General features: G+C 37.6%; 1 protein-coding gene across 2 annotated transcripts; it reads right to left on the bottom strand.

Moving 5' to 3' along the window:
• Positions 1-4,409: 4,409 nt before the first annotated feature.
• On the bottom strand, positions 4,410-9,418 carry sgo1 (shugoshin 1). 2 transcript variants are annotated; one of them, XM_054605365.1, is made up of 10 exons: positions 9,255-9,418; positions 8,910-9,064; positions 8,093-8,301; positions 7,903-7,955; positions 7,740-7,804; positions 6,527-7,378; positions 6,289-6,414; positions 5,430-5,579; positions 5,030-5,219; positions 4,410-4,930 (listed from the first exon to the last, which is right to left on the bottom strand). In XM_054605365.1, exons 2-10 carry the CDS (start codon positions 9,052-9,054, stop codon positions 4,771-4,773), a joined length of 1,950 nt encoding a protein of 649 aa, XP_054461340.1. In that variant the 5' UTR covers positions 9,055-9,064; positions 9,255-9,418; the 3' UTR covers positions 4,410-4,770. The 2 variants fall into 2 exon arrangements, with proteins under 2 accessions (XP_054461340.1, XP_054461341.1); XM_054605366.1 differs by having other exon boundaries at positions 5,030-5,150.
• Positions 9,419-9,817: the final 399 nt, after the last annotated feature.

Genomic DNA, 9,817 nt, shown 5'->3' with positions numbered 1-9,817 from the left:
TGAGGCTAATTTGTGTCTGTAGTTTTTCAACTCAAGGACATAAAAGATTTTCCTATCCATCACATGTTAAATCCTTTTCATTTCCAAACATGACACTACAGAGCTCTTTATTCTTTCATTTTAAATAAGCGACTTTTTTGCTACTTAAATTATTAAAATTATGGTACAACATTGTATGTTTTTTTTCTTTTTTTGTAAGATTTCAGACCAGGCGCACACATGGTCTTATCTGAGATAGCTGCATGCTAAATGATAGGTGGACATGAAACATAAGGCTAGAGATTCAAGATGTTGTTTGCCAGTTTCAATGATTGATTATTTTTGCTGTCTACAAAGCCTTCTGTAAAATTTCAGTTCAAGACTACTAGGCTACTACATCGGTCGGATTAGGCTCCTGGTCATCTCCCGCCTGGACTACTGCAACTCACTACTTGCTGGAGCCCCGGCGTCGGCCATCAGACCCCTGGAGCTTGTCCAGAAAGCTGCAGCACGTCTGGTGTTCAATCGCCCCAAGTTCTCTCACACAACTTCCCTTCTCCATTCTCTACACTGGCTCCCTGTAAGAGCTCGCATCCAGTTTAAGACTCTGGTGCTAGCCTACAGGGCAGTGAAAGGAACAGCTCCTTCCTATCTCCAGGCCTTGGTCAAGCCCTACACCCCTGCCCGACCACTTCGCTCTGCTGCCTCGGGGCGATTGGTTGCCCCGTCGCTCAGAGGTCCCTGCGGCCGATCCACCCGGTCACAGCTTTTTTCTGTCCTGGCCCCTCAGTGGTGGAATGAACTCCCCACTGACGTCAGGACAGCAGAGTCGCTGCCCATCTTTAGGCGCAGGCTGAAAACTCACCTCTTCAAGAAGTACTACCCTGAGCCTTCCTCGTAGCACTTATTGCACTCGTATTAGTTGTTGCACTTACTGTATTCGTATCAGTTCGCTGCACTTATTGAATTTGTATTTGTTTACTGCACTTATCCTATTCGTAGTAGTTGTAGCACTTACTATATTCGGATTAGTCTGTTGCAATTATTGTTTTCGTAGTAACTTGCCTCTGCACTATACTTTTGCTCTGGCTTATGCTTTGAGATGCTTGTTTAAGAAAGGAGATGCACTTATGACTTCTGGTGACTAGTAGTTCTCTTGAATACCTATGTTGAATACACTTCCTGTAAGTCGCTTTGGATAAAAGCGTCTGCTAAATGACTGTAATGTAATGTAATGTAATGAATGAGTTTGACCAAAGATACTGGTTGCATGGAAACTGGTGGCACCTTGGGAGTGTTGCAGGAATTACATTATGTCATCAGTGCAAGTGCTGTTCAAAGTAATAGCATATTATTATTAGTGTCAGAAAAATAATATAGTAAAGAATGTCTCAAACAAAAAGCCATGGTATATTATGTCAAAAAAGTAATAGTATAGTATGTAAAGAATAACCCATAAAAAAGTCATAGTCACAGAATGTCGATAGAAAGCTATAGTATAGTATGTTCAAAAGTAAGCCATAAAAAACGTCAAAGAATAGTATGTTGTAAAAAGAAGTCATGGTAGAAAGTCGAAAAAAGTCATAAAAAGTAATTGTCTAGCAACACGAAAAAAGTCATAGCAAAGCATGTCGAAGAAGTCATTAAAACATCATATTATAGCATGTTGAAAAAAGTAATAGTATAGCATGTCGAAAAAAGTTATAGAAAAGTCATAGTATGTCATGTCGAAAAAACTCACAAAAGTCATTGAATATCATGACAAATAAGTCATAAAAAGTCATAGTCTAGCATGTTGAAAAGAATAATAGAATAGCAAGTCGAAAAATGTAATAAAAAATAATAGTCTAGCATGTCGAAAAAAGCACAAAACAATTCATAGCAATGTATTTCGAAAAAATCTATAAAAAGTCATAGTATAGCATGTCAAAACAGTATTAAAAAAGTAATTGGAAAAAAGTGAAAGTATTGCATATTGAAAAAAGTCATGAGAGATTAATGTATAGAATATAGAAAAAAGTAATAGTATAAAATGTTAGAAAAAGTCATTCTATAGCATGTTGAAAAAAGTCATAGTAAAGCATGTAAGACAAAGTCATACTATAGCGTGTCGAAAAAAAATCAATAGTATAGCATGTCAGAAAAACTCATAGTATAGTGTGTCGAAAAGAGTCAAAGGATAGTGTGTCAAAAAAATCATAATATAGCATGTCGAAAAAGTCAGATAAATGTCATAGTATTGTATGTCGAAAGAAATCATGCTATAGCATGATAACAAAAGTCATGAAAAATCATAGTATAGCATTTCGAAAATAGTCATAAAAAAGTCATAGTAGAGTATGTTGAAAAAAGTCAAAAAATCATAGTATAGCATGTCGAAAAAAATCATAAAAAAAGAATCGTAGATTATGTAGAAAAAACTCATAGTATATCATGTTGAAAAAAGTCAGGATAAAGTCATAGAGAAGGCATTGTAGATTATGTTGAAAAAAGTCATGGTATATAATGTTGAAAAAAGTCATGGTATAGCATGTTGAAAAAAGTCAGGATAAAGTCATAGAGAAGGCATTGTAGATTATGTCAAAAAACTCATGGTATATAATGTTGAAAAAAGTCATAGTATAGCATGTCAAAAATAGTCATAGTATAGCATGTCGAAAAAATCATAGTATAGCATGTCAAAAATAGTTATAGTATAGCATGCCTGTCAGAAAAAGTCATAGTATAGCATGTAAAAAGTCATAAAAAAAGTCATAGTATAGCATGAAAAAGTCATAAAAAAGTAATAGCAAAAAAAAAAAAGTAATAGTATAGCATGTCGTAAAAAGTCATAAAAAAGTAATAGTATAGCATGGCGAAAAAGTCATAGTATAGCATGTTGAAAAAAAGTCATAAAAAGTCATATCATAGCATGTTGTTAAAAGTCATAGTATAGTATGGCGAAAAAAGTCATAAAAACTCATAGTATAGTATGGTGAAAAAATCATAGTAGATTATGTCAAAAAACAAAATTAGAGAATGTCGTTAAAAAAGTCATAGTATAGCATGTTAAAAAAATAAAATAGTCATAAAAAAGTCATAGTATAGCATGTTGTCATAAAAAAAGTCATAGTATAGCATGTCGAAAAAAGTCATAAAAAAGTCATAGTATAGCATGTTGTTAAAAAAGTCATAGTATAGCATGTTGAAAAAGTCATATAGATTATGTCAAAAAACAAAATTCATGTCATGAAAAAAAAAGTATAGCATGTTGAAATAGTCATATATTATGTCAAAAAAGTGCAAAAAGTATAGTATAGCATGTCGAAAAAGTCATAGTATAGCATGAACTGTTACAGCTCAAGTCTGTATAGTATGACAAAAAAGTCATAAAAAGTCATAGTATAGTCCATGTCGAGTAAGTCAAAAAAAAGTCATAGTATAGCATGTCGAAAAAAGTCACAAAAAGTCATAGTATAGCATGTTGAAAAAAAGTCATAAAAAGTCATATCATAGCATGTTGTTAAAATTCATAGTATAGTATGTTACATAGTATAGCAAAAAAAAGTCATAAAAAGTCATATGTCACAAGTATAGTATATGGTGAAAAAAATCATAGTAGATTATGTCAAAAAAAACAAAATTAGAGAATGTCGAAAAGTCATGAAAAAAGTCATAGTATAGCATGTTGAAAAAGTCATAGTATAGCATGTCGTAAAAAGTCATATTCAAAAGTTTATAGACCACCTATGAGAAAAAAAGTCATAGTATAGCATGGGTGCGAAAAAAAGTCATAAAAAAGTCATAGTATAGCATGTTGAAAAAAAGTCATAAAAAGTCATATCATAGCATGTTGTTAAAAGTCATAGTATAGTATGGCGAAAAAAGTTATGAAAAAAGTCAGTTTTTTTAAATTGTAGAATATTATGTCAAAAAAGTTGTGCAAAAATACTATCATAGCTCTGGGCGTGAAGACACAAAAACTTTCTAGTAGCTGTATATCTGACTGAGATCTGTTTCCATTACTGTATAGCAAAGTATAGTACAGCATCCCAATATTTTTTTATAGCTAGGTAGTTGGGGCACAAAAGGTATCTTGGAATATGTTTATCAAGCAGCAGTCGGTCAATGAGCGTGCAAACAGTTGTTCTTTTCAGATGACTTTAAATCAGACAGGCTTCCATTAATAAACTACACAGAATCCCACTACTTGCCTACAAAGTGATTAAATTAATGCAAACTTACGCTTACATCCTCGTTGGACATATATAAATATTTAAAACAAGCTAAAAAAAAATGTAGATCTCAAAAATTGGTGTTTGAGTTTTAAGGGCCTTAAATGTTGCTAACTTGTATACATTTAGGACTCAGGGGACACCCTGACTTCATTGTCACACTACCACAGCCATTGATAAAACTTGTTTAGACTTGCAATAGAGAAAATTGAGAAACTACATTTATTGTCACATAATACAGTAGAATATTATTATTAAAAGGAAGCAGATACAAATTTATAGATGACAATTATATATAGTAATGCAGGATATAATAAAAACAGAACTGAACTAAGATGCAGACAAATAGAAATGGCCGTATTCATACAATATCCACTGATGCATTCAGCTAGAGATGATGAGGAGAAATGCCAGAGAGAATAAAAACTTTAGCTTTGAAGCAAACAAATAAAGATTTACAGATCACAGTCGTTCATCAAATTAAAAAATTCAACCTTGGGTGAAAAACCACTTGTCGAATCCAAGAAATCACATTAAAACTGACAATGCCAGGCGACACTGAACAAGGTAGCTGCCTTCAGCGACATCCAACAAATGACTCATTGTATTTCTCAAATGGCGGCTGGCTGCCAATTGAATTCCTTGCTTTCTGCACAGACCTCCTGCCAGACTTCTGCTTGAAAATAGGGGAGCGCAGGAACTGCAAGTCTGTGAACTTGTCTCCACGCCGAAGTTTCCTGTCAACATGACAATGTAATTGTTGAGCATTTAAACGGTAAAATGGGAACCTATCTGACATCATGGGCACTAAGAGCGACATAAATATGTGAACTTACGCATTTAGCGTGGGCTCCTTGTAGTCGACCACCATGGTGGAGCGCCGCTTGCGAGCGGGGACGGGGGTGGAGCATCGGGCATCAGAGGGCCGCGAGCCACCGTGGGAGAATTTGCGATAGGCTGCAGGGGACAGATTGGTCACATCACACAGACTCAAGCCCCGCCCTGCTGTCCTTACACCAAGCCCACCTGTGGAAACGCGATGGAAGATGTGATCCAAAAGCAAGAAAAAAGAAAACAGGAGTGCGCCAACCAATGAGCAACTAAAAGCCAACGCATCAAGACGTGATAAAGAAATGAAGAAGTGCCCACGGGTGTGACAAAGCTCTTGTCTCTAAGCAGTCGTACTGTGAGATTTTATTTTGACATGCAGATATAGGAGGTGACAAGTCAACATACGTTTCTTGCACGTCTTGATCCTCTGGGGTGTTTGGTGAGGTAAAAGAGGAGGAGCTTCACCAGAGGAATCGCCAAAATTGGACAGGACATTGTCTATTCTCATCATCTCCACTTCAACCAGAGGGCTGACAGCCGGCAAACAAACACCATCTTTAATTCACAAAGATATTGAAGTGCAAAAAAGAGCCATTAAACAATATGCTAAACACTGCATCGTGACATCTCTGTTATAGATCATGAATTATCTAACAGTAAGTTCATCCTGACAGAAGAGGATAACACAAAGAAAGACTTTTGGGTTGTGCCAAGAGGTGCTCAGCGAAGATGAAAACATCACGCAGGAAAAGACGAAAAATGTAATAATGTGCCATACATTTTGTTAATTCTATGGGATGCAATAGTTGCTGCGGACCAAAATGTATTCATACAACAGGAATATGGACGAAAACCTCCATGTCTGACTGGCCAACCAGGATGTCTATAAAATCTATTGATATCGCACACGAGTCAGTATTTTGGCACTTGCAGTTCCCTCATCTCAAAGTCAATGTGATGCTTTTAATGTTTTTTTTGTTAGATGCCTGTAATAAGGTCTACACAGGCTTCAGATATAACGTTTTGTTCTACGATAAATATATTTGAAAAAAAAAAAACACACCAGTAAATACCCCCCTCGAGAATTTTGAACTTATACGTGCCTGAAATAAGGCGGTTGAGAACAGGGGGCTATATGAGACTACAACACGTCATTTTACCATCTTGTTCCCCTTTACAGCCTTGTTGTGTATACTCACACTCATGCAGTACAACCCGAGAGCTATAATTATAATGCTCAACGTGTCCCTGACCATTTACTCACCTTGGTGATTTTCCTGTCTCAACAACGCTGGGTCAGGACTGTTAGAGAAGCTAGAGTCAGGGGAGTGGTGGGCTTCTTTCTTTTCAGGCTCTATAGCCTTAGGACTTGACTCCTCATCTCTAAAAACTACAAAACACAAAATAATTAATAAAAATGTGTAACTATAACCATCTTAACTTTAATAAACCACATAATAAACATAAAGATTAAGTTAAGAACAACAAACTCAAAAGCTCACCGGAGAACTCTTGTTTTGGAGGGATGATTTCTTTCTTTTTGACAACTTTAGAGGGCCGGCCTCTACGAGTGGTGATCACTTTGGTCTTGTCAGGGGAAGTCTGAGCCCATCTGCTCTTCTGAGGGACATAAAGGCTGTCCTCCGATTCAGAAGCTGGTGATGACGAGCTGGAGTCAATCTGTTCGGAAACCACAGGTGTAGCCTTTGTTTGAGGTGTCTCTTCGCTCACGGGCGTGGAAGACTGATTGTCCTCTGCCTTTGCCCTGAACGGTGTGACATGAACTGCCTCTTCACAATCAAAGTCAAATGTGTCATTAAATCCTAGTGAGCTGTTGAGCTTATTCCCCTGTGATGGAACTGCAGTTTTGGCCCGTGTGGCCGACCGGTCCCGACTCTTGGAGCGAGCTTTGGGTTTGGGATTCTCCCAAGGTTTCTTCAATGGGGCGCGGTCTGGTTTGCGGCCTCTCTCTGCTTTCTGTGCAGCAGGTTCTGGTTTGGTTCGGGGCTGCTGCTGGGTCTTTTTCCTGCTGGGCCGCTGCTGGTTGTTGATGTTCTTGGGTGGGACAGGTTCAGGAGTAGAATGCTGAAAGTCCTCAGTGCCAACAGGGTCCGCGAAATCTGGTTCTGCTTCTGGCTGTGGCTGATTTGTTTTTTCAAGGTCACTGCGAATAGGACTTGCTACCAAAGTACCCAAGCCTGCCATGTGGTCACCCTCACTCAACAACTTAATTTCTTGCACACGCTCAGACCTCCTCCTGCTTCTTCTATCTGCATGGCGACGCCTCACACCCACTGTAGATGGCAGAACAACCTGCTTGTCAGATTGTATATAATTTTTAGAAGGCGAAAGGTCTGTTGAAAACAAGGACAAAAACATGACCATTAGAAAAGTTTAGTTTATTGATACATGCAAACATTTATTAAAACATTGAGACCAGTACAGAAAAGCTGCCATGTAATGTGAAAAAGTTATATTTTTCCAATTTCTTCAAGAATTAGTCAACTAGGTGATCTAAAGAATAGCCTATATTTAGATGTGTTCTGTTGATCGCTCTAAAACTCTAGGCAGAATGATTAACAATTACTTTAGTTATTTTACTAACAAAATGGTATAAAAGTACTCAGCTGACAATAAGTAAACTATTCTGGCTAAACTGTAATATTAATATTAAGAGTAGTAGTAGTAGTAGTGTTGGTGTGTGTGTATATATACCTGCACAAATTGGTGAGGATTTGCACACAATGGGCTTATCAAGGTTCTGGCTTGAAGGCGTTTTCCTGTAAATTGAAAGGTAAAAGATCCTGATAGTCATAAATCTCAGAATAAAGGATTACATCAAAGTGTATGCAATTCATTTTTGTTTTCAAAACGTTACCTTGCCGAATCCTCATGGTGTTTGGGTTCCACAAGGACATTTTGAGCTTTAGTCTAAATCAACACAGAAATAAATAAAATGTAATTTTCTTTACAATAGGCACACAGTAACTAGTGTACTTGGAAATCATTATCATGTTAGCCAGGAGAAGTTAATCAACAGAGAACAACCACAGGTCTCATAGGTGTACCTCTTTAGCAGCCACTGCAAGAGCCTCCTGCTCTTTGAGCTTCTTCTTGAGCAGAAGCAGGTGAAGGAACAGAGCCTGTTGCTCCCTTTTCAGCTGCAGGATCACTGCATTAGCGTGTCTCCCTTTTTCCTTCTCAGCTTGTAGGGCAACAGCCAGCTCCTTGTTGTTTAGCTGGACCCCCTTCAGGATGGTGTGAATGGAGTTAACCACTGCGAAAAAAAAACATGAAATGGATGTTATTTGCTTGTTTATTGCAAAGTGACATTTGCATCTGACAACTTCAAGGTATTGGCAATATTAAGCACTAGTAATCTACATTACATTACATTACATTACAGTCATTTAGCAGACGCTTTTATCCAAAGCGACTTACAGGAAGTGTATTCAACATAGGTATTCAAGAGAACTACTAGTCACCAGAAGTCATAAGTGCATCTCCTTTCTTAAACAAGCATCTTAAAGCATAAACCAGAGCAAAAGTATAGTGCAGAGGCAAATTACTACGAAAACAATAATTGCAACAGACTAATACGAATATAATAAGTGCTACAAACTACTACGAATAGGATAAGTGCAATAAACAAATACGAATACAGTAAGTGCAACAACTAATACGAATGCAATAAATGCTACGAGGAAGGCTCAGGGTGGTACTTCTTGAAGAGGTGAGTTACTTCTTGAAGAGGTGAGTTACTTCATGAAGAGGTGAGTTACTTCTTGAAGAGGTGAGTTACCCACATTACTGTGGGGGAAAGTCCTAAACATCATCCAAGCTGTGATTGTTAAAGTGATAACTAAGCATGGCGTATTTCATTACCACTGCTGTTGTTCATCATTGTGGGCCGTCCTCTTCTGGGGGCTGAAGCACGAGCCAGCCGTGTGTTCCTCTTTTCCTTCATCCTCTCCTTGATGTCCTCCAGACTCTGCTGGAAGGACTTCTTCTGGGCCCGTTCTTTCACCATGGCTCAGGATCTGTGATTAGTCCAGATGTTTTCTTAACGTTATCCGATATATGAACAGCGTAGCCTGCTGATACACCTCAGCGAAACAAAACGACTAAGCTAATGCGCTGCCTATGTTAGCATGCTGGTTAACGTGAACGTATGTCGACATAACAATATCTATCCTTTCATACTTGAAAGGAACCTAAAAGTCCACTTACCAACACGTGTACAACACCAAGCTATTCGGTGGGTAACAAAATGCGTTTGTGACTAAAGTTAGTTTCCAACATAATCCATTTTAACACATCATATCAGACTCTCCACTCTCCGCAAGTTGGCTTTCGAATTTTGATCCGCGGCTGTTGATTGGTTGGAATTTGAAACTACGTCACTTCCGTTAAGTGACACTACCGAACGCTAGATGGCGCTAATGTATAGCAAAACAATAAGTAACCTACATTTCCTTGCTCGGTTACAGAGGTGTAATTCATTTGGTTTCCATTATTTGTCTGCATTTTCTGATCCTTTGAGACTAAACAGTAAACCACCACATAGTACACTAAATATATTATATCTAATAAGTATAATTAGATAATGAAACTCATTGCCAGTTCAATCAGCATCTTTTCACCTTTTTTTTCCTGTCTGTCTTTCGGTCCGTCTGTTGAAGGCAAACAAAGCTAAGTCAAGAACACTGACCACTTGGAAAATGCAGGTTGGCTATAGTAAATTTCTTTCTTTATAGTAAATTAAGATAAGTAATCATCAAGGGTCAGGCTCA

The sequence above is a fragment of the Anoplopoma fimbria genome, chromosome 10, assembly GCF_027596085.1.
Source record: "Anoplopoma fimbria isolate UVic2021 breed Golden Eagle Sablefish chromosome 10, Afim_UVic_2022, whole genome shotgun sequence".
NCBI lineage: Eukaryota > Metazoa > Chordata > Actinopteri > Perciformes > Anoplopomatidae > Anoplopoma > Anoplopoma fimbria.
This window is presented reverse-complemented; position numbering and strand designations above follow the sequence as displayed.

Bases quoted from the DNA above. Each gene is read 5' to 3' on its own strand.
- sgo1 (XM_054605365.1), bottom strand. From the start codon at position 9,054: ATGGTGAAAGAACGGGCCCAGAAGAAGTCCTTCCAGCAGAGTCTGGAG. The intron at 7,956-8,092 runs GTACACCTATGA...GTGTTGATTTAG, and splicing joins TTGCAGTGGCTGCTAAAGAG to ACTAAAGCTCAAAATGTCCT. The intron at 5,580-6,288 runs GTGAGTAAATGG...TGTGAATTAAAG, and splicing joins GAGACAGGAAAATCACCAAG to ATGGTGTTTGTTTGCCGGCT.